At 40.9% G+C, this 25,276-nt stretch overlaps 1 protein-coding gene across 1 annotated transcript in view; it reads left to right on the top strand.

Annotated features, from left to right (window-relative positions):
- Nucleotides 1-25,276, top strand: part of LOC102192330 (receptor tyrosine-protein kinase erbB-4) — a 373,080-nt gene that overhangs the window by 285,144 nt on the left and 62,660 nt on the right. The window contains exons 14-17 of the mRNA XM_013913172.1: nucleotides 2,930-3,023; nucleotides 7,182-7,336; nucleotides 14,052-14,096; nucleotides 20,215-20,347. Coding sequence (XP_013768626.1) covers nucleotides 2,930-3,023; nucleotides 7,182-7,336; nucleotides 14,052-14,096; nucleotides 20,215-20,347 — 427 coding nt within the window. The remainder of the gene's footprint in view (nucleotides 1-2,929; nucleotides 3,024-7,181; nucleotides 7,337-14,051; nucleotides 14,097-20,214; nucleotides 20,348-25,276) is intronic.

Genomic DNA, 25,276 nt, shown 5'->3' with positions numbered 1-25,276 from the left:
TGGTTGGCAAAGATTCCTGGCAGTTTCTGGCTCCTGCTGGGTGAAATTGGTCGAAAACTACCGTACTATCTATTTCAACTACTATCCGCAGGGCAGTACAACTTGATAAAGTGCGAAACAATGTAGACAGTTTGCCTTCCAAGTAAAAGTTGTGGCACTGAGGCACTTTTTTCTGTAAAAGTGAACTTTTTTTTAATTTCTGGCTTGTGTTGCATTTTTCACAGTTTGCAGCTCAGAGAGTAAGTGCACAGTGTTTGTAGATGAGTCCATCCCTTCATTTCAAAATACGACTGCAGCAACATGCGACTGACCAAACTTTTTACCAACCGCTTCGAATACTGGTCAAGGAATCTTCCCCAGTGACTGGAGTTTGCCATGGGGTCACTGTGTTTAATATCATTATTCTTGCTATGTACATTTTCTTTATTCTATGGCATGTGTCTTGAAGATTGTAGAAGTAGATACAAATACACTGTTGAATTGTTGAAGAAAGTCATATCATCTGCATAAAAAAGCCACATCATGGCATATCTAAATTGATTTTTTTTTAAAAGTGGGTACAGCCAATACTGTTCTGTTACGGTATGTGAGTTATATATAGTTTTCACCTTTAAAAAATCATTTTAGTCTTATTTCCACAGTCTGTACACTAATTTAATGACTGGATATGGACAGCAGATTGTCATGGCGCTGCTTATTTTCAGCACTTTTGCTGTATGCAGCATAGATTTGCTTAATATTTCACTTTGTTCTGAAGCTACTGAACTGTATATCTCTCAAGAATTTAGTGTTAGCTCATTAAAAATGTTCTCGGGATGGTGATTTTAAACCTTAAGATTCTTCAGCTCGTTCTTCTTCTGTGTTTCCATTGTTAATGAGAAGAGGCACTAATTCCCTTCAGTTTATACGTCTGTTGAATAAAACAAAGAGAGAGCAAAGGAGTTTGGGGGTGAGCAGGGAGGACTGAAATGCAATCCCACTGGGGTTGGGGGAGGAGGGAGGGAGGGAGCGAGTGAGGGAGGAGCTGAATGGGTTTAATTAAAAAAAAATTAAAAAGTTGCTTTGGTGGGTTGACCGTGCTGTGGCTATTTGGATGTTTGGATTTCTGAACAGCGGCCACAGCCCTGCTTAAATTCCACCAAAACAGGACTAATCCCCCATCAGGTCATCCCCCCAGTGGGGCTTTGGCGCGCACTACCAGCTGTGAAGGAGGCCAATCAGGAAGAACGGCTTTGAAGGAATGGAAATGACCCCAGAGAGCATGACTGCAGAGGTCTTTGTCTCTCACCCATTCTGCTCCATGTATCTTTTCTTCCACCCCAACCAAGAAAAGAGATATCTCTCCACTGCCTAGGCCTTTTTCCCCCCTAAAGGATTCCCCTGCATAGTGCCTCGGAGAGAGGAATCTAATTTATTTTGGAACAAGGGAAAAAAAGCTGGGGGAGAAATGCAAAGAGAGCTATGGGAGTTTCCCACTGAAAACATCATTAATAAAAGGACCATCTGTAGCCTACACACTCTGCTTTTTGGATGTGTCAGACAAACTGCTGTGATCATAAAGAATCAATAGGACCATTTAAAGAAAAACTACCCTGAAATAAAGGCTCAGCAAAGGGAAATCTGGGATTTTATCTTCATTTTTATTGCCTTTTAATGTGAGCTGAACACTAGAGTGTCAGGATGTTTAGTTTCTCTTTTTTTTGTTGCTTTTAAAACTACCGAGTCTAAAAAGTTTTCATCTAATATTACCCACATGAAAATGCATAAAAACCCACATACCCGCAGGAGATCCAAAATTCTCAGTGCCACATCTTATAAAAACAGCTCACAAGGAGGAATCTGTGGACTCTTTATTCCACCCCAATAGCATCACATGCAAATATGAACAAAAATCATGCACGTGTACGCGCACACACATACAGTCCCTTTCATTATCCCGCTGCTGTGAGAAAGAGGTTTGTTTGTAACTGGGCGAATCCTCCTCTGAGAGCGTCTGTCCTCTGCATCGGCTGATCGATCCCTCTGATGTGAAAAGTGGTTTTGATCGGCAGCAGTTGTTATTGACAGCAGCCTGCCTCCGCCCGCCCGAGACGCCGCACTTCAAAAGTGAAGATAATGCGCTGATTCGGACACAAACAAGACAGGAATTTTTAGATTGAGAGTATGCGAGTGCACACACACAGACACACACACACAATCACGCACAGAAACACACCAATATACACATATAAGGATTCAACAGTAAGGCCTGGGGCTATGTGGAGCTCCTGCCAGGGTAATTGCAGTGTATAAACCCAATATCGAGCTCTATTGTTTACTTTCTTTCCCCTCAGAAGCCAAAAAAACAAAACCAACATAAAGTACACATTAACCGGCTGACTGAAGCGTTTTAGACGTTGCAGGAACCGCAGTGATTCTTTGATAACGGGATGAAAAGAAAATGTGTTTGGCTTTTTTTTCTTTTTCTTTTATCACACACTCCCTCTGTCTCTTCACTCTGGTCCTATCAAAAGCAAACTCCCTCTCTAAATGCCCTCTCCGTGGCCTCTCCTACCATCTTTCCCGTTCCTCCTTCCCTCCCACCATCTCTTCTCCTGCTTCCTCCACCTTCCACACATCCCCTCATGTTTGCCTATGATTTAAAAAGACGTTCATTATTCATGGACTTTCTCTGTAAGCATATTGACTATACTAAGCCGTTAACCTGGTCAAATAGTTTTAGGTAGCTCACTGCCCTGCATGCCCCTTCAGCAGAGGGCACTGCATCTTGGAGATGACCCAGATAAACCGGTTGTTGTATCACACTTGATTTTGTTGAAAAAGGCCTCAATGTACAGCTCGTACTTGCAGCATGCTCTTAATCAATATTTCACTGTGCTCTCAAATCTATAATACATGCATTCCTATTTTCATTTTTCTTATTTATCAGGGAAGAGCGTGAATTTGCCAATGGATCCGTGTGCCTGGCGTGTGATAGCCAATGTGAGAAGATGGATGGAAACACTGTGACATGTCTCGGTCCGGTAAGACCCTCAGTCTCAACTTCCTTTTTACTTAAGAATACATTTTATAAATACAGGAAATAAGCTGTTTAGATTAAAACCACTCCTCATTTTTCTGTGCGAGATAGGGGACTATCTTCTACGTGCCAAAGTGGATTTCCAACTTATTTTGCTGTGTTTTGCACACAGGATTTCCGAAGATATAAGTACTGTTTGCAAAGGTGAATGGTAGGTTAATGGGAGGGATGATAAAGTACTGTAGCTACTTTTGGAGGCATGCTTTTGGCAAGCACCCATGCACACAGTCAAAAAAAAAGCAAAATGAGATTAGATTCTGACCTTCCGGTAAAGTCACTTTTAGAATGATCGCAATACGACTCTCCAAAATGTTTCCTTGCTGAAATGTCAGTGGAGAACATGCACATCTGCATGCATGTGCACAGAAATTGTACGCAGCAACACCAAATGCAAACAAATCTGCTCATGCAAGGCTGCAGCTGCATCATTATCATGCTAGGGTATACGCCAGTGCTCGTATCAAACCTGCGGGGACGCCCAGAAAAGGTTGCCAAACGTCTCAGGAGTTGCAGGATGATTAAAGGGATTGGAAAGCAGAAGAATCCACATATGCCAAAAATAATCCCCACAACATAACTGCGGTTGTTTTTGCTAAAATTCCTGTGAATTACTATATATTTTCTGTACTTTGTACTTGTAAAAAGCATAAAAAGAAAATATAGTAAGCTGACAAATCAGTCTAGATGTTGTAACTGAATACAGATCTCAGGACATGATCAGAATTATTGTCAACTAAAGTCTAGAGACTGGTCAACGACCCTCTGTCAGCGATGTGTATTCCTTGACCGTTTGCTAAGCGGTTCCTTGAGGTTGCTGGCTGTTGACAGGTGAAATCCTTCACAATGAGGATGCTGTACCAAAACCCTCCTTGTGATTTGTTTGGTTACCAGCAGATTGTTTGCAGACAAGTTACTATTCTTCATATAAAACTACAGGTGATTGCAGCAATCACCAACGAATTCCCGAGGTGTGGTGAAAGTTCGAACCAGAAACAAAGAACATTTCCCTTCAGTGCCTTACTACAGCAATTTTTATTTTGAAGGTGAGACAGCTCACCTTCAAAATAAATATTTTTAAATATACATATGGATGACACCAGGGGCCAGAAAAAATACTGAAAGAGCAAGACATGAATTCAATTTCAGCGTGATTCAATTCAGTTTTATAGATCTAGCACCAAATCATAACAGCAGTTGTCTCCAAGTGCTTTATGTTAAAAGGTAAAGACCCTACAATAGTACAGAGAAAACACCAACAATTAAACAATCCCCTTTGAGCAAGTCCTAGGCAACAGTGGGAAGGAAAAACTCCCTTTAAAGAGGAAGAAGTTTCCAGTAGAACCAGGCTCAGAGAGGGACAGCTTTCTAACACGATTTGTTGGGGTGAGGGGAGGAAGACGGGACAAAGACACTCTGTGGAAGAGAGCCAGAGATGAAATGAGATAAACATGACTGAGTGAAGAGGAAACACTCAGTGCATCATGGCAAGCGCCCAGCAGCCTAGGCATATTCTACTGTAACTAAGAGAGGATTCAGAGTCACCTGATTCAACTATAAGCGTTATGAAAAAGAAAAAGTAGAGAGGGTGTCTGTTTCCCGAATCCAAACTGGGAGCTGGTCCCACATCCTATTACAGCACTGCACTCTGTTCCAGTTAGCTCAGTAGGACGACCCATTCTCTCACAGATGTTTATAAAGGCAGACTGTATGGTTAGGTACTTGTTTTTATACGCCTCTGTCAAATGGATTGAAAACACCTGAATTCAAAGATATGGCCATTTGTGCATATTGTGTATGTGACTTATTCTACGTTATCAAGACGTGCGAATTTGAAACCAGGTACATCCACGTGGTTATGAGAATGTCCTTGGAAACTTTTTCTGAGCTATTTCAAAACCCCTGGACTAAATTACTTGTGCTCACATACAGTATAGAGTGATTACATCCAATAATATCCATTACAATACTGTTATTTAATTAAATTACCTGCTTGTTGTTTTTTTTCTTTACTATGATGAATTCTGAATCCTGGTGGCATAAATACTGTAGTGGGACAAATGTCGGTACGATCTATAACTGTACAGGAAGCTGATTTTACAGCGCAATGTTTCATTACGAAAAAGTTGCATCTAATGTGCAGCATGACTTGTTTCACGGATTCTAGTGACTGTGTGACTAACCTTTTATGACTGTCTGAGGGAGAGAATAACAGATGAAGAGAGAGAGAGCAGCTCCTCAAGGATGCACAAAGGCTGGTGACGTTGGGATGCTGGTCACAGCTGAGCAGTGAATAACACCAGAGTCAATCATCCACGGGTGCTCAGTCACACGCAGACGCACATGCGCAGTGTCCACGGACATACTTAAATGCATTCGGACATCTGTATGCATCTGCCCTGCTTACACACAGACACGCAACTACGCAAAGTGAGCATAATGTTTATTGATGGTGTGTGTCTAAATGTGTCAAGTGGTGAGAAGCTGTCCATCAGGTCGCCGTGGCTGTCGTTAGCAGCAGAGCGTGGAGCTGAAAAGCCCAGCCGCCAGAATGCAACTTGTTCTTCACAACACACACATACACACACCTCTGTGTAATTTTAAGCTTATACTTTTGTCAGCACTTCGTGCACATGCACATAGACATTCACACAAAGTGTACAGTCAGTTTTCCGCTCCCATTCTAACTTATTCAAGCTCCTGCTGCAGCTGAGCTCGTGTTCACTTACCTCTTGTCGTCTCCTCCATCACTTTCAGTGTGCACTTTTTTTTGGCACAACCTGACTCCCTAACCATTTTCCCAGTTTTATCAGGGATACAGTGGAATAAATTCCAGGCACTTTAGCTCAACATGGATTATACTGCCAAAAGTGTTCACTCTCCCATCCAAATCTTTTAATTCAGGTGTTCCAATCACTTTCATGGCCACAGGTGTATAAAATCAAACATCCAGACATGCAGACTGCTACTACAAAAATGTGTGAAGGAATGCATCACTCTCAGTAGCTCAGTGAATTCCAGTGTGGTAATGTGACAGGATGCAACCTGTGCAACAAGTCCAGACGTGAAATTTCCACACTACTAAATATTCAATCGTCAACTGTTAGTGGGATTAGAACAAAGTAGAAGCTACACTAAATCACACTGGGGTCAGTGGATGCTGAGGCACATAGTGCACAGAAATCACCAACTCCAAACTTCACGTGGCCTTCAGATTAGCTCAAGAACGGTGCGTAGAGAGCTTAATGGCGCAGGTTTCCATGGCAGCATGGCTGCATCTAAGCCTTAGATCACCAAGGGTCGGATGCAGTGGTGTAAAGCACCCCACCACTGGACTCTAGAGTAGTGAAGATATGTTTCCTCGAGTGACAAATCTTAGTTCTCTGTCTGGAAATCAAATGGAAGAGTCTGGGTTTGATGGTCGCCAGGGGAACAGTACTGGTCTGACTGCATTGTGCCAATTGTAAAGTTTGGTGGAGGGGGGATTACTTTAGATCCAGTGAAAGAAACTCTTAATGCATCAGCATACCAAGACATCTGTGGGAACAGTGTGGGGGTGGTACCTTCCTCTTCCAACATGACCAGTGCACAAAGCAAGGACAAATGAATTTGGATGAATTAAAGCAGAGCCTATGAGACAGGCCTTTTTGTCCAAAATAATTGTCTGACCTCATAAATGTGCTTCTGAAAGAACGGTCAAAACTTCTCATAAACACTCTTAAACCTGTGGTAAGCTTTCCTAGAAGAGCTGAAGCTGTTATTGCTGCAAATTGTGGGCCAACATCACATGGATAAAGAATGGGAGGTCACTCAAGTTCATGTGTGTGTTAAGGCACACGAGCACATACTTTTTGCAATACAATGTATAAATCATTGCTTGGGATTCATGTGGGATTATCACTGTATGAATTTCCATGAACTTTTTCTTAACTTTATTTTTCTCCACTGGTTTCTTTTAGCTCTTCACCCATTATTTTGTTCTTGTTTTATGTTATCTCCTCTTACTGCCACCTTTACCTCCTTCTTCTTTATTCACCCCTTGTCTACCACCCTCTTTGTAACCCATCTTCTCATCTCGCTCCTCCTTGTTGTGCTCTCCTCACAGGGCCCAGACCAGTGTGTAAAATGCCTCCACTTCAAAGACGGCCCTAACTGCGTAGAGAAGTGCCCCGATGGGCTGCAGGGAGCCAACAGTTTCATCTTCAAATACGCCAAGGCCAACAACGAGTGTCATCCCTGCCATGCCAATTGCACCCAGGGGTAAGAGAGGGATGATACATAAAGATGTGTCTATGTATAAAAGTTAATCCGTTTCTTTCAAGTGTCCACTCGCCTTCATAGTTACCCTGAGCAGCTTCTGGCTTTGGTGCTTTTATGCTGTTAAAAGCATCATGGAGTCATACTGCATTGCACTCAGGAGGTATAACAGACAAGGACCACCTCTCTCCCAAGGAGAGGGGACTGAAAGAGGGAGAGAGCATGATTTAATCTTGCAGGTGCTACATTCTTTGACCTGTTGCTAGATTTGGGGATGCCCTCCAGTCAGGGGTGGAATGTATTGACCCTTAAGGTACAGTGCAGATGAACTGAATGAATGAATGAAGGGACAGACAGTAGTAGGGGAGATATGAAGTCAGCAGGCAGAGTGATGTGGGAAAACGATAAAGAAGACATAGAGGAAAAATGGCTGGCTCTAGGTAAAGAAGCAGGTGGAAGAGTGAACAAGAGCTGCATGCACCAAAGATCCAAAAAGGACCAGATTTAGCTCATTAAGGAGTGAGCAAGATAGCATTTGCCATCTTCTGCTTACATTTGAATAAAAATTGGGGAAACTGTCTGTGCTTGCTGTAAAAAGCACATTTAGAACTCATCCAGGGATAGCTGCCAAAATAGGTGTGAGATGATAATGGGGATTAGTACTGAATCAGTTATTCAGTTAATCTATTGAGACTTTGTACAAAAATGACAGTTTATTGCTTGTTTTTCTATTTCATATCATTGCAAATATGTTTTCATTTTGACCCATAATCTGAGAAAACAAGCCGTAAGGACAGAGGAATCTGGCCCTGGGAAAATGAGATAGCCACTTGTTGATATTTGTTGACAGATTTTTAAAAAAAATTGGCAATCACTTAGCTGAACCTTTTAGTCTCTTGAGCCCAGTTTTTTAGCCTTAATTCTAGCATTATGAGTGAGAGAGGGTACATAATCATCTACACCACGAATATTCTTAAATTGAGTTGAATTTGCCACTTTATATCCAATTAGCTACTCGTGTATTTCTTTAAGGCATAATGTAATTTAAAAGGCTGAGTTTCGTATTTAAAAAATAATCATATAGTTGTCACAGAACAGGACATTAGAGACTAAACTGTTTTGTTATACTAAGCTATAAATATGATTAATTCTGCTGTAAAGTTGGGGATTTTAACATGGGGTGTATCATGGCTCACTTTTGGAGTTAGCCTCAAGTGGCTATTAGTAGTGTCTTGTTTTGCATATAAGTAGTGGGTTTTAAAATTGGACTAAAGTAATAGTTTAACTTTCAGAAAATATACAGATTTGCTCTCTTGCTAACAGTTAGATTGACAGCACCCTCATTAGTACATTACGCTGGTGTCACAAAACGGCTGGAGGCCGAGTACCAAAAATCAAACCCACGTGCAGATTACCCAAAGCGGAGGCTGAGGAAAGGTTTCAACAAAGGTTTATTAACTAGCACAAGAATGATGTTTACGATGGCACTTGGCTTTAGGCTTGACACATGGGGCGTGAGGGTCTTGGCCAGGGGAAAGGGATAAAGCAAGGGGACAGGTCCAAGAAAGCAACGGCAGCTGGCTGGTGATTAGCTACGTACTGGAAGAGAGGAGAGCAGTGTTAAAGCGGTAGCCAATGAGGAGTTCTGGAGAGGATGGAAGCTATGAAAATCTTCGTCTTACTGTGCAGGTGGGAGATGGAAGCGTTGAAGGAGAGGTAGTGCGGTCTGGGTGGGTTTGGTGGTGTGTGTCAGCTGTAACTGAGCGGTGAAGATCCTGTGGTGGTGTAAGGGCAGGAGGGCAGGCAGGTGAGGCAAGGAGATGATTCTGAAAGCAGGCGGGTTAACCAGATTTCCAAGATGAGTGGTTCAGTGTGATGGAATTTCCAGGAGTAACTAGAACACAAGATTGCAAGGTAAGTAACGCATTGAGAATCATAGACATGACGCATGAGGGCTGGTTACCAACATAGGGTAGTTGACAAACTGGCGAGGAAGCAGTGTCAGCAAGCAGCTTAAATCTCCAACCTAATTGCCTCAATCAGCTTCAGGTGAGGGAGACTGTAGGCCCTGCCCATGGGTGGATACCAGGGAGGTCCAGACCTTCAGCGGAATTTTCCAGCCACACACCTAGACAGTGTTGCCAACTTAGCGACTTTGTCGCTATATTTAGCGAGTTTTCAGACCCCTTAGCGACTTTTTTTCTAAAAAAAGACGTGAAAGCGCGTATTGCTTTTACTCTCAACAAGCAGTGGGTGCTGTAACGCAGTCAGTTCTTCTTTTACTCTTATGCTGTTTTGTGGATCACAAGGTTTAAAACTACTTATAAACACACACACACAAAGTAACTCCACCAGAGTGCCTATTTCGGGTCACTTTTGCCGGTCCAAGCCCGGGTAAAGGAGCAGGGTTGGAATAGTGACATTAAAAAAAACAATAATTGCTAAAAGAAATTTAATTTGTATTTCTATATAAACTCTAGATGCAATTTAGGACGTTTTTTACTCACTTTATGTCTCTTCCACGATGTTATTTCTCTCACCAACAACATAGGTTACAATTAGATTAGCATGACCAATTATGCAAATTAGGCAATGACGTCATTTAGCGACTTCTAACGAGTTTTAGGACAGCCAATAGCGATTTTCCTTACTGAGGAGTTGGCAACACTGCACCCAGACCATGATAGCTAGTAGCCAAAACTAGTTGGAAATCGGCTTAGCCATGTATAGAGACAGGAAACAGGTTTATAAATGTCCCCATTAGCTAACCCATCAACCTCCAAAAACTGGGCAGATGTTTGTGTTGTATATAATTTTGCACAGAGCCAAATATTTTTTATTTTTTTTTAGCCTTATTTGCTATTTGGCTTAGTTTATTGCTAAGCTAATGGTCTTAGCTTAGCAGTAAACTAAGCCAGTTAGCATTAAACTAAGCTAGTCCTTAGCTTTATTTTTTTCATAAAAATAATGAAAACGGTGTAAACCTTCCTATCATATTCTACCCAACAAATCCAAAAGTATTATTTCCCTAAAGGTTAACCTGTGCCCTAATGCTCTGAAGGATGTGATAACATCACTTTTTTTGCTAAGTTTAGCGCAACCACCAGCAGCCTTTTATCTGTCTGTTCATATTGATTGAATTTTATCACTGATTAACTTTTATATATCATATATTATAATATATTATTTATGTGCTGTTTTTGTTGTCTTGAAGTTGAGTACTGTCTGTGTGCTCTGAGACAACAGATGTACATTAGCAGCTAGGTATCACCAGTGCACTTAGTTTTAAATGTGTTCTGTTCCTTTTTAAACTATAAAATAACTAAATAAAATGTGGCAGATTTAAACACACAGTGAATTTATGTGAGTTTCTTAATGTTCTACAAAATGCCTGCCAATCAAAGTTATAAGTAATAGTTTAGCCGTCACGTCTCTCCCGACATACTTTAATACTGAGGCCAAAGCAGTATAAGTCTTCAAAAGAATGGCAGTTGTGGTTGTGGGGAAAATTTACCGTTCTTACCTGTTTATGTTTTCATCCTCTAAAGCTTGTTTTTTGAAGCCAGTATGGCTTTGGCTTTGAACTTGAGCCCAGGCCTTTTTAGATTTTCTGCTAGTGGGGAGACTATTATGGAAGAAGCCGAACAGTGGGGACTGGTAAGACAGACAGAAGATGATGAGTGAGGTGCTGAGGTGGAGCTTGTCGGTGGTCTCTGCAAACAAAGTTAGACTTCTGAATCCTAGCAACAGGGCTGGCGAGACGATGTGCAGTAGAAAGGAACTTAATGTTCTTTCTCTAACATGGCAGGAGGTCATTTTATTTTACTGCAGCTAGCCTGTAAATGTTGATAGTATCAGTGCAGCTTTAAAGAGACATGGAAAGGAGAATTTTCGAAGTAGAGGGGATGACAAAGGATGGAAAAGGTACAAATTATTTACAGATACACAAGTTGAAGATCAAGAATATTATATATATATATTAAGAATATTATATATATATTAATATTAATATTATCTTGTATAGAATCGGCACCTTTTTTAAGGACACGTTCACATGGCAGGTCACTCATTAGACGACTTTCCTGACAAAAAATAATCCCTGGCTTGTTGTGTCTGTTGTCAGAAAAGTCCTTTGTTCTCTGCTAATGCAGAAAGAAAACTGATTGAAAACACACACACACACACACACACACACACACACACACACACACACACACACACACACACACACACACACACACACACACAACACAACACTGGATACAGACACTGATTACTTGCTAATTAGCTATTTGGTACACCATTTAATTGACAACCAAGTGACTTTTGAGGAGCCACAGTTGTCACCGATTTAATTCCAAAGTTAGCCTGCTCTCCTAATTTGCTAAGCAATTTGTTGTGTCGTGTGTGCTCACACAGCCTTCGCGTGCACACACACCGGAGCATTCAAAACCTGTTCTCCTGTGTCTTTCTTGTTGTTCAAAAGTCCTCCACTCAAGGATCTGGAATTAATGAGCAGCTAAGAGTCTACTCTAATCACTTCCAGCTTACCTAGTGTTAACAACACTTCTTACTGATCGCTGTGCTTTCACCACCATCCTGCTTTGATTGTTCCGATAGGGAGAAACAAAGATAAACTTGTATTTCTTGTTCTTGGAGAAAAAGATAAATGTGATTCTTCGAAAGATAAAGAGTGATACCTCACAAGAAACACTACAGCATTCTTCCTTTCAGTCATCAAACATTTCACGGCAGGGCCAATTAACAATGAAATGATTGATAATTTAATAAATGTGATGGAAACATGTATTGTAGACATTGGAGAGACTAAATTCTTTCAGCAGAAACCTCACTGATGTTAACTGGACTGAAAAACAAGATGTGCAAAGAAAGAATAAAGCATAATTAAAAGCGGTAAAGTAGGCTTACCTGCAAATTGTATACAAGCTCAGAACGTTTAAGGTATAAGATGTAGCTGCCATGTTACATTGAGGCTACACTGAGACTTTGATAACATCGCACACAGCTAGATGAGATATGCAGTACTTACTGATGGTTGTCATAGCGAAGCTGTGGACCAGGATGTCCAACTCCAGGCCTCAAGGGCCGGTGTCCGGCAGGTTTTAGATCTCACCCTGGGTCAACACACCTGAATCAAATGATTAGTTCATTACCAGGCATCTGGAGAACTTCAAGCCATTTGAATCAGCTGTGTTGGATCAAGGCAACATCTAAAACCTACAGGACACTGGCCCTTGAGGCCTGGAGTTGGACAGCCCTGCTTTAGACTATCTTAAAACCATAGATACCCCGAGTATCTATCCACTTTAGTCCACAAGATCATCTAGGAACTCAGCTGATCAGTAGGTGGTGATTTTGTACATGAATGTTAGGTCTGCAGCAGAAGTTACCATCACCCTTGTGAAAAGTACATTTTTGTAACAATAAAAACGCAGCATTAACCCTGAACTAAGCCCTCAAATACTCTACGTTGTAGTGTAGGCATCAGGTTTTCCTAAGGCAGGAAGAATCTTCAAGGAAATGTATAATGAGGTCAATGCGTTCGAAAGGCTCCACCATGGGTTGACCCATACAGGCCTCGCCCAAAATACAGATAGCTTACCCAATAAAATGGTTAACTCCAAAAAGCTTGTCGCACATACGTATACAGTCACATTGCTCTTTTACCTCTGTTTTTCTCTCTCCACCAATCCTTGAAGGAAACACATGCTGCTATCTATCAATTTGATCAATTCTAATGCTTTACTTTGTTTTTTAGGGAGTAGGAAGTCTTGTCCATCTGCCACGTGTCTCTGGGCAGGTAGCGTGTGGTGGGTTTTGAAAGCTGCTTTTGTAAATGTAAATTTTTGTAAATACAGAGAGCGGAAAAACCCCAAAGAGCTGAGGAGATTTGCATATTTAGGTGATTATTATCTGTGTATTCATCACTTGGGCGGCTCCTTTTTCCTCACTGACAAGCTGTCATTATGCTCAGCCGTTTATCAAGCAGACATGCAAACAGTATAACACCACTGCAATAAAACTGTATGCCATAAAAGGCTTTAGATTCTTTTAAGAAATATCCCTGCAGCTTCCATATTTAAGGTAAATGCCACTTTATAAAGCTGTGTGAGGAATGAGGGTGGCTGTTAATACCACTAGAAGGCCCGACAGTAAATCCTGTCATACCAGAATATGTGAATCTTGACCTCCATTCTCTAAAACTTTAGATCACAAGTTCACACCCAACATTTCTCAACCTCATTACTGTTTTTTGGGGCTAAAATGAGGAAATGCTCAGTGGAGTCAGAAATGGCCTTATTGTGCTCTTTTTTAAATTGCCGTTATTAATCTTTTATAACTATTGAAAGTTTTCTTTTTAGATTGATATTTGTCTCTTTCCCATTGATTTCCCCATAGGTTTGAAACAGCACTTTGGTTTGAACTAAATGATGTATGTTGGGATGTTTGTTGGGTTTTTTGTCTCAGCCCAGAAATCCATTGAAATAGCACGTGAACCAAATGAGAACAAACAAGCCTTCCAGCTCACACACCTCTTCGTGTCATATTGACAAGCGGTCAGCCATGCCCGGGATTCAATATTTCACAGGTCCCTGCCCAGTGACAGCTGATTGACGTGGAAGAAAAGCAACATGAGGTTTACTCATAACCTGTCCCTGATTTAATGGATGATCTCTCTGGTTTCTCTGCCCTGCAGGTGCGTCGGGCCAAGACTCCAAGATTGTGTTGGGATGATGGACAGGTAAGGCATCTCAGGATACATTTGTGATGTGGGACTGGGAGACCACCATCAGATCCTGCTAAAACTCATTAAAGTTTCTGTTAAATCCCGTACCTTATGATGCTCATTAACAACAGTGTAGTCCATCTGACAGGTAACATGGGAATCTTATGTTGTTGTCTAAGCTTGTGCTAAGCCTTCGTCTGGTCCAATTATGTTACTTTGACTGTGTCTGATATGTGTAGATGGAACCAGCAAGGGGGAAAAAAAGAAAACAAAAATCCTCTGAAAACCTTAACAGATGTGGGATAGAGTGTATGGAGGACCAAAAGTGCCAAAATAAATCAATAAATAAACTATTAAAAGTATCAAAGATATTTACAAAATGTTTCTTTAATTTGATTATAAATGATGATTTTGGTCCTTTGTATGTTGTAAATTTTTGCTTGAAAAACTGATATTAGCAACATTTTTATATTTATATTTTATATTTATATTGTCCTTCTTATTTAAAATTTAATTTTACATTTTTAGTTAACTTTTTAATTTTAATTTCGTTATTATATTTATTTTTCAGTGATGGCAAAAGCAGTACTTGGGTGGCCAAAAGAAAAATATACATTAAGAAACTGCCATTAAAAGCACCAGTCTTTATATTAAGTATATTTATAAGTTTTTGGTCACGTTTTTATTTTTATTTTCTTCTTTTTACATTCTTTTGAGCATTCTAAATAAGACCGTCTGTCATTGGAAGTGTTCTGTGGTATCAGTTTTTTATCCTTTAGAGAGATGGCATCCTGCGGTGAGATGATTGCTAATTTCTAATCAGGCTGAAAGCCCCCTCCTCGTTTGGTAATGAAGCAGAAATGCACAAAAAAAATTCCAATTAATAACGGGGAAATAATACACATAAGCAAATGAAAACAGAATTGAGTATTCTTCTAATACTTTATCAAATATTTTGTTTATACGTTTATTTAATAATGTCATGGTGCATTTAATGGCTTAATTTATTTATTTATTTTTATATATCTGTTTACTTGGACTTGTCATAGTGACACATCAGTTTTAGGCCTTTTATCACATTGGAGAGGGTATAAAGGAATTGTAAATCTTTTAAATGAATCTTTTCATTGATAATTAAAAGATGCAAAACTGATAACACTTTAATAACTAACTGATGATGGGAAGCCACTTCTGTAAAGTAGCTGTGTAAAGTATGAAGATGGAAAGCTGTGGGAAAGAGTAAAGAAAAAATGAACTTGTCAGCACGTTTTAGCTCCATTTTGATTATTATGTTGACAGACCACCACCAGAGACTCCTGACATAATAGCTAGTTCTGTAATTACAATCACTGATCTGCTACGTTAGTGTTTTTTCATATCTAAGAACATTCAGGTTAAATTGGGTAAAAGACGCTACCTTTTTTTGATCCACAGCACGGTGAATCATTTAAACACTCAGAATTAGAATGGCAGATGGTAAATATAGTGCACCAAGTAGTGATTTCATTACGTGCAGGGTCATAATCAGGGTTTAGAAAATAGTGAGGCTTTTTTTCACTTAATCTATCACATTTTAGGGGTAAAACGTTTGCCCCACTGACCAGTAGCCTAAACTTCTAAATAAACTAGATCAAAGCATTACAACACAGTCAAATTTTGAAAACTTAAAAAAAAAAACAGCTTTCCTTTTCTGGTATGTGGAAATATGGAATCATCCCTTCATTTGAAATGTTAAAAAAAAGCATTTGGGAAAAAAAGTTACTACACAACAGCAGAAACCATTCGTCATGAGTCACACTTCGACCTAACACCTCTAAACGCAACCCAGTCAGAGGCACAGTAGGGCCTTTTCAGAGTCTTTTCAAAGTAAAAGCCATCTAGAGCAGCGGTCACCAACCCCCGGGCCTTGGACCGGTACCGGTCCGTGAGTCGTTTGGTACCGGGCCGCGAGAGTACAGGCTCAAGTGTGAAATGTATGCTTTTCGGGGTTTTTATCGGTTTTCAGCGTTATTTTGTTATTGTTTTTATCGTTAACTCGATTTTCCTTGGTCTTTTCACGTGTGTTATGAATAAATCTTCTTTTTTTCGGTACCAGTACTAGTTTTATTTTGTTGTAATTATCCGCGACACCTTAAAGGCCGGTCCGTGAAAATATTGTCGGGCATAAACCGGTCCGTGGCGCAAAAAAGGTTGGGGACCTCTGATCTAGAGCGTCACATTACCCCAGTTTTACTCTTTTTTTCAATGACTTCCTGTCTATTTAAGAATGGATTTTAAAATTCCGTTGCTTGTTTTTAAGTCTTTGAATGGGCCCCCCTCCCCTTATTTATCTGAGCTTTTAAGTATCCAGACTCCTGCTACGGCACTAAGGTCCTCTACTGTTCTTATAATACTTGAACACCAGACCCCCTGAACACCAGATCTGATAATAATTTAGGGACCTTCATGTTGTTACCCAAAGCTCGCCTGTTTTCCCTGGCTTTTAGAGAATTTAGTGCTTTCGGTTTAGTTGTTTTAAATGTGCTATGCAAATAAAGTACAAGTTGAAGGTGCCAATTTTTACCATCCTACAGAGGTCCAGACATCAATTAACTCATAGCTGGTTATGCCCACTGTTGTGTGTTACTTTTGTTGGCTAATCCTCTCCCAGATTTTTGTGCTAAAAGGAAACACATAGGTGCATTTGCCAAACTGTTGAACTTTTTTATAAAACCAGGATCTGATATTGAAATAGGACTTGGCTGCTATTATATCTTGGCTTAGTAAAGTACAAAAACAAATTAAAAAGATCACACTTTTAAAATACAGAATTTTATTATTATTATTAAGATACAAGACTAAATGTTCAAAAGGCTGAAAGAGCAGGTGGCAGCAAGAAATCCCCAAAATACATAAAAGCAGCTGCGTTACCAGCTACGGCACAGAGAACCGTATTACTATTATTAACAAAAGGGCAAAACAACAGCAAGCAAGTAGGGTTAAGAACATGTGGTGAACCTAAACAGCCCGAGGACGACAACAGTTCTATTAAAACACCCATAAAAGACAATTAGAGCAAATTCTAAAGAGAGACGGAGTCATTAGAATTTAACCAAACCAGTATACCAATAAAAACAGAAGCCACGAGGTCCTCTTAAACCCAGAAAATTAGACCTTTTTACTTTCCTCTGGGAGTCTTTTGCTGAGTCTCCGGGTTCTTCTTCTGCTCTTACAGCGGCGTTATTCCCCTGTCTCATCTGATGACCCTGTGTCACTTGTCTTGCTATAAAACCTATCCTCCTAATTAAAGTAGTCCTTTCCCTTGTTTAGCGCTGTCTCACTCTGTAATTTGTGTCACTGCCAGTTTCTCATCTTCTTTTGTTTGTTCTTTTTTCTCCCCCCCTCCTGCCTTCTCCTTATTTCTCACCTCCTATCTACAGCTCCCCCCACCCCTTACACTTCCTTTATTTGTTGTTTCTCCTTGTCTGTCTTCCCCTCTCGACCTAATCATTTCAAACTGCCGCATTACTATTCACCACATGGCCGTATATCTCATTATGTCGAAGCCCACAGCCTCTTTGTAAATTCCAAGCTCCCCCTTCTTTAAGTCCATCACAATCGATATGGCAAATGCTGCGGCACCTTCCTCTACCAGAGCACCGTGGTACACAAGTCTTCCATTAGCCGCTAATGGCTTCCACAACTAATAGAGTTTTCAACTTCAGGTATCAGGTGGGAGCAGGTGTTATTTTATGCTATGCGGTTGTGTTGATTCTGCCATCGGCAAGAAGGGGAAAATGGAATACAGATTGGAAAGAAAGAGGAGAAGAATGAGGGTAACAAAAGAAAAGAGTGTTATTAAGAAAAGAATTGAGTGGTAGCGTAACACTAGACACAAGTGAAAGGGGTATGTAAATGGCAAATGCATTAGTGCCATCATTAGTGAAGAGAAATAGCTTTTAACTTCCAACCTTTAGGCTTGCCTTAAGCAAGATTCACCTCAGAAGATGGAGAAGCAATTTGCGAAGGGTAGGTACTGTTAATTTCTCATTTGTTTGAAATTTGGAAGTCAGTGAAAACTAATTCGTATGAGTTGCTGGGCTTGGATTAACTATAAGGAAATCTAGCGCGGTGTAGCAGAAGCTGTGGCTCCTTTAATAAAGCAAGTAAAAGGATCACATAGCCTCAAAGGCTTTTATCTTCTGACCTGTGAAAATGGAAGTACCCTTCAATTAGAAATTGCTCTGTGCTCTATAGGGTGGGACTGTTTGGTGAAATGGGTTAGGGAAGGTAGTAAAAATAGCTGTGTGTGTCCGAGGTTGTTTATTATTGCATGTCGCTGCAACAACATGAGGGAAGGTGTGAGCAACTTGAGAAAGACTGGCCACAGTCACATTAAGGATTGTGGGTGGTTGCTGGTGGGAGATTGGACTGTTTGAAGAGTAAGGCATGAGTCGGGGAGGTGATCTAAGAAGTCATGAGCCATGCAGCAAGGGCAGAAAAAAGGAAAATACTTGCAAGGAGAGTTAAACCAACCCGGTTTTCATTCCAGGGGTGTCAAATAAATACTGTCTCGCTGTCAAAGCTGCTGGTGTCTCAGAGATAGGTGCAAAGTGTCCTTTGGCATCTGTGCGAAGACAGCCCTGGTCTCGCAAATCATCTCATATGGACCCATTGATGTCATTTAAATCCGCAGTGTTATTGTTATGTATGTTATTGTTTTTCACCTAAACCCAACCCAATTATCTTAATAGGTTTGGTGCATAAACCAAATAAATTTTAGTGTGCAAATCAAACCAACAGCTTTTGGTCCAATAACCTAATCAAGTAGTTCTTGGTGCATAAACCCAACAAAGTACTTTTAGAAGCTCAAAGCATGACAAGTAGTTTTTGATCCCTAAACCTAGCCAAGTAGATTTTGGTATCAAAACCTAATCAAGCAGTTCTTGGTGCATAAACTCAACTAAGTAGTTTTAGCAGTGTAAAGTCCGCCAAGTAGTTTTTTGGTGTCTAAACCTAGCTAGGTAGATTTTGGTGTGTAAAAACCACAAAGTAGTTTAAAGAACACCAAGCCAGACAAATCTTTAGTGGGTAAACCAAAACAAGTAGTTTTCAGTCCAAAGACCTAATCAAGTAGTTCTGGGTGCATAAACCCAACTAAGTAGTTGTAGAAGCATTAAGCCTGAGAAGTAGTTTTTAATGCCCAATCCTAGACAAGTAGATTTTGGCGCGTAAACCGAACAAAGTAGTTTTAGACGCATTAGACATAGACACATAGGAGTGTAAAGCCGGCCAAGTAGTTTTTGGTATCTAAACCTCATCTTAGCTTTTTTTCCCCTACATCTAATAATTTAGACTTTACTGAATAGTTTTTGGTACGTAAATCTAACCTAGCAGGGAGAAAAAGTGAAGAAAACAATGCACAGCTTCTGTCTGATAAATGTGCGATTTTCTGTCCTACTGTTTCGGACTTCTGTTTCCCCTCACCCAGACCGATCATGGCATCCCGTCACATTTGCCTTGTTCTGTCATAGGTGTCTTCACCAAGCACCTCAGGCACATTTCCTTTACCTTAGAATATAAAACAACTTAAGATGACTGTTGTTGAAAACTGGAGCATCAGTAAAATTAAATATTTAAAACAAGACTACTATGTTATCATCCAGTGTTGCTGTGTGCAGTTAAAGGGACACTTTGTCTATGAAACATCAGCGGCTTCAGTATTAGATGCCCGGTGATGAGTGTGTGTCAGCCTTACATTAGAAGCATTTTGCCCGATTAAAAATCGACAGTTTAACTGTGCGACACACGGCACAAACAAGCTATTTAATTGCTGCTAGCAGATGCTGAAAAAGGCTCTTAGCAGAACATTGTTTGTTTTCCACATGGCTCCACTGACATCAAACGATCTCTTAGCCCAACAGAAATGGGCCGCTCCACTAATAAACTTTTATGGCGATCTTGAAGCGAGCATCGCATTTTTCCGGCAGAAGACTCAATTTGACCTTCAGGGGTTAAATCTAAAGGGTGTTGGAGCAGATTGGATAATTTGTCAGCACTGGCTGAGGTTTGCACTTTATTGCAGTGTGCTCGTTAGTTTCTTAATGTTTCAGCAGTGTTCATGTTTTTTTTCTCTCTTCCCCTGTCTCTACAGGACACCCCTGATAGCAGCTGGAGTCATCGGCGGCCTATTCATCATCGTCATTCTGGCGCTCAGCGTGGCCGTTTATGTTCGCCGCAAAAGCATCAAAAAGAAGAGGGCCTTGCGGCGTTTCCTGGAGACAGAGGTGAGAGAGTAGAGGGTAGAGCAAACATATTGGGAGGTTTCTCCTCAACTGTGTTTTCTGAATGCTTTCAGCTGAATTAAGTTTCCTTAAAAGGTTTCATTGCACTAAACCTTTAAGGAAACCTTGAAATATTAAACCTTGGCTAAGGTACTTAGCCAAAGCAGGCAGCGCAAAGGAAGGTTGGAAAATTATGCATGGTCACCGCTGCCCATCGATCTGGCCTTGAAGAAGGTTCATTTCTGGGAAGCGTTAGAGAGCGGAGCGGACTTCATTATCAAAGGTGAAAGTCAAAGATCAGGAAGGGTGCAGGGTTTATATAAGCATCCATGCTTTGGTCCATGCCTTTTATGGTGCTACAGGACTCTCTCACACTGTTTCCTCCAGCAGTCATATCATCACTGCAGGTCCGCCGAGTTGGCCGTGCCCGTAGGTGGGGTAGGCTGCTTGTCATTCTGGATTAGGATAATTTACAGGTAGAGGCAGCAGTGTTATAGACAGCTGCCAGGCAGGAGATGGAATTAGAGGAGGGCAGCCATGGGCAGTTTCTGCCTCATCCCGGCCATGCACATCCATCTTAATCAAGCAGGCCCTGCTCAGACAGCCGCTTGACCCGGAGGGAAGTCTTCACTCCGTGCAGATTCGCTAATGTAGTGTCACGGAGCAGGAGGGGGTGGCTGAGGAGGATTCAGGTTGGGGGATGGGGATCCGCTTGACCCTTTTTTCTTTGTTTTTTTTTGCATTTCTCTGTTCAATGTTCATTCAGTGCTGCAGCAGGAAAGCCTGAAATAAAGCCAGCATAACCTTTTTTCCCCTCCCCTTCATTCCCTGAGGGGACGTGTAAAAGTAATTAGACATAAAATCTTAAACGCCTCTGGCCCAGGGGCTACACAGATTAAGAGCGGGTCACAGGTTCCGCCCACATGCTCACATATTAGCAGCCGTGGAGTGTCCTGAGCTGGACGTTTAACCTCAGTCTTTTGGCGGTTACCGCGTACGAGAGCATCAGCCGAACGGCGAAAGGACAAAAGCAGTGGATCGATGCCATTACCTGACGGTTGTGATCGGTGCCTGAATATGTAATTCCCCTATTGTAATTTAAAATAATAGAAAGATTAAAATTTCAGTCCAGATTCCTGTTATTTATTGCTGGTTCTAGAAGGGATTAGGTTCTCCATTTGATTTTCGTTTTCCCTTAAATGTATCATCTCATTGTGCATGCACGCACTACTCTCTCCATCTGAATGCTTTCCCGCGCTCTCGCCCTCCCGGCATCCTTTAAAAAAAAAAAAGACCATGCGCTTTTGCAGTTTATATCACGCCTTTTTTTTTTGGCTGATGAAACTACGTGATAGGCTTTGGACGGCCGAGTGCAGATTCTGTATTCAAACGAATAATGGAGCTGACTCTGTGTCTGTGAATGGAGATCAAGCTTGTCTGGATGAGGGATTTGGGGGACGGCGCCGGGCTCTGGGACTCCCCCTCTCTCTCCTTATCTGCCATAGCTTTTTTAAACAGAGTGCTCACCTCCTGCGTCAGACGGGAGGGAAAGATGCCTCCAGTGCATGCTGTCAGAACGTGATCTGAGCGCCCGACTCCGCATTTCCATATCAAGGACACGTGTGAAGGCTGTTGCACTGTGTTGACTTGCAAAAAAAAAGGAAAGAAACACTCACACTCACTCTGCCATTTCACTGTTCTCCCTTTCTTTCTGTATTTTCTCTGTTTTACTATTCACCGTCTGTCTCTCGTCGTGTCCTCACCTTCTCGTTTTTTCCCCCATTTTTGATCTCTGCTTATCTGTCTCCCTCCCTCGTGAACAGACGCTTTATTCCTCTGTCATCTTAACTTCCTGTTTTTGTTTTGGTTTTTGTTTTTCCTCCTTCTGTCTCGCTCTCCCTCACCTCTCTCTTCACCCCCTCACATACTGTGGAGCCTTTTTGATGAAGCCCCTGAAAACAGATTGCTTTCACACAGGGGACAGGCGGCACAAACAGCAGCAGTCCCCTCGCTGCTGCAGCGTGACCCCAGGGTTTTGACCTTTGAACCCAGCTCAATGAAGTAGGACTAATGCCTTTGAATCCTCCGATGCCCTGCCCCTCGATCCCCCTCATCTCCCCCCTTCCCCCAAGGTCCTTCTTCTAGCTCCTTTGTACAGGCGTGAGTGTTTCAGCACCACGGGTGAGGACAGCTCCCCTGCTGCTCATACGCTCTCTTACATGAAGGATTTCAGCATGGACAGCTCCTGTTGTTCACCCCAAGGCAGGCTGACTGAGCAGGGGCATGGGGAATCATCAGAAATGCATGCAACTGAAGTTTATGTTAAATTTAAGCCAAGATCTGAGAAATTCAAACCGAATATGACACCTAATATGTCACAGCAAATGTTAAACAAAGAGAATATACATGACACGCATTGTGGAACGTATGAAAGTTAACCCTCTGAGGCTTGAACTGTGAAACCTTGTGGCGAATAAAAAAAGAGATTAAATATCACATTGCGTAAATCAGGTTTAATTTGGAGCTTCATTTTTGCTACAGATGACATTTTTGTTCAGTTTTATTGCTTACTACACCGATGATGTAGCAGTCTCAAAAATTCAAAAATCCCCATGTATCAAATATGATATACTTGGCATTAAAGGATTAAGGTACAAATTTGTGTTTTATATTACATCCAGCCTCTCAGTTTTCTCATACATAAGGATACATAGCATAAAGTTACATAAACCTCTTTAGAAAGGGCTAATAACCTGGGATATACTCCAAATACTCCGAAGCCCAAAATCATCCAATGAGAGGCACTTCTGCAAACCGAAGCGCCTTGTTTTTTTGGGTTTTCTTTTTTCGAGAGGTGAGAGAAGAATGTCTGGGCTGGTTTGAGCTGACAGAGAGGTTACGGTAACTTGGATAAACCACTCTTTACAGCAGTGGTGAGCAGGAAAGCATCTCAGAAATGCCCAGCATGTCAAAGCTTGAGGCAGACGAGGCAGAAGACACAGCTGAGTTCCACCCCTGTCAGCCAGCAAGAGTAATCGGAGGCAGTAGCGGGCACCAGGCTCAAAAGAGCTGGACAGTTGAAGACTGGAAATAAAAAAAAAAACAACATAGCCTGGCAGAAATCCCAGCTCTGCAGAGGTCTCGTTTTTTCTTTCTTTTGCTGATTAGCTGGATCAGGTGTCAGGTGTGTTGTGCTAATCAAGAAATAATCAGGTGTGGGTTCTGAGGACCAGGACTGTTTGTTTCTGTGATTTGATTTCTTTCCTCGGTGGACTTTTTATAGGCATGCACTGCGCTTCTGTAACGAGAGTCGTAATCAAAAAATAAATGGACTCATTAAAGAAACAAATACTCAACTGAAGGCATCGGTCCATTTAGATATCTATGTATCTACATTTTTGCTGTTTCTTTATATTACTGTGTCTAAATTGTTATGGTCACTTTTATTCTTCAGCACAGTCTGAACTCTCTTAGGCAGCTTTCTTTAAGTCGTCTTCAGGAATAGTTCTCCAGGCTTCTTGAAGGACATTCAAAGCTCTTCTTTGGATGTTTCTGCTTTTTGTTCTGTTCTCTGTCAGCATGATCCCACACTGCTTCAATAATGTTGAGGTCCGGGCTCTGGGGAGGCCGATCCATGACTGATAGTGCTCCACTGTGTGTTTTTCTATGCAGGTATGATTTTACTGCATTGGCATTTTGGTTGGGGAGCATTGTCATGCTGAAAAATGAAGTTGTTGTTAATCAGATGTGTTCCAGATATTTTTGCATTGTGGATCAAAATCTGATGGCACTTTTCTGTGTTCATAATTCATCAATTTTTGCAAGATCTCCAACACCAATCTGGATTCATCACTCGTTTAGACCTATTGTTACTGATTTTCAGTCCAGTTTTTGTGTAGTTTTCATCCCTCAGCTTTTTATCCCTGTTTCCTTTCCTTAAGCATTTTTGACAGCACCCTTCCACAAAGACCATTTCTGATGACACTTCAGTGTTCAGTAGATGATCAGCTGAAGGTCCGGATGCATCTCTTATCTCCTGTGTCAGGTCTTTGCTGGATTATTTCCTGTTTCTTAAGGATGTGCTTCAGATCATTCTTTTAGGCCTGACACTTCTTCTTTTGTCCTCCACTTTTCCTCAAATTTTTTAAGGACACACTGCACACCATGCTGAGATATGCCAAATGTTTGGCAATAGCTCTTTGCGAATTACCTTGTTTTGTGACAGCCTGCTAGTAACAAAGTGCCTAAAGATACAATTTAAAATTGATTCTTTGTTAAGTTAACTGTATGTCTAGACAAAAACACTGGTTCATCCCTTGAATTAGGAGCCTTTACTGTGCTTGACTGATTCATATGTCAGTGCTAAATGGTTTAACAAACAAAAACGTTCAGGCACAAGGACTGGACTGAAAATGAGTGAAAAAGGGACCAATGTCCAAATAAAATATCAAAGAAGAGCAGAAACGTTTGGAGTAACAGACAGTACAATACATACCGTATAATCAATGCTAACAACAACAGGGAAGTTAAGTAGGAAAGTAAATAACACAGGCAATTAATTTACAAGTAAATGTAAAAAAAAAGAAAAACATTATTGATTTAATTATTTCATAATCAATCCCTATATTTAGTTATAATATTATCTTTGGTTTATTTAAAGTCATATTTATTAATTCATCAATTTTGGCACATTAGGTCCTCCATATTTTCCAAACTTAGCCTAAAGTAAAGAACTTTTTTCTTTTTAAATGATAACTGTGAAAGTTACTGAGTCTTTTTCAAGTGACAGGAGAGATGAGTAAGAAAAAGTCTGTTTCAGTCTGTACAGCAGTGGAGGAATTAGTTACTGCTCGCCTTTCTCCAATATAGCACTCTTGTTTAAGCACTCTCGCCAGATTCGAATAATAAAGTCAATATAGCAAATAAAAAAAA

Source organism: Pundamilia nyererei, unplaced genomic scaffold, assembly GCF_000239375.1.
Source record: "Pundamilia nyererei isolate P.nyererei 1_Seehausen unplaced genomic scaffold, PunNye1.0 scaffold00118, whole genome shotgun sequence".
NCBI classification, from domain to species: domain Eukaryota; kingdom Metazoa; phylum Chordata; class Actinopteri; order Cichliformes; family Cichlidae; genus Pundamilia; species Pundamilia nyererei.
The sequence above is the reverse complement of the archived record's forward strand: the minus strand, read 5'-3'. Positions and strand labels throughout refer to the sequence as shown.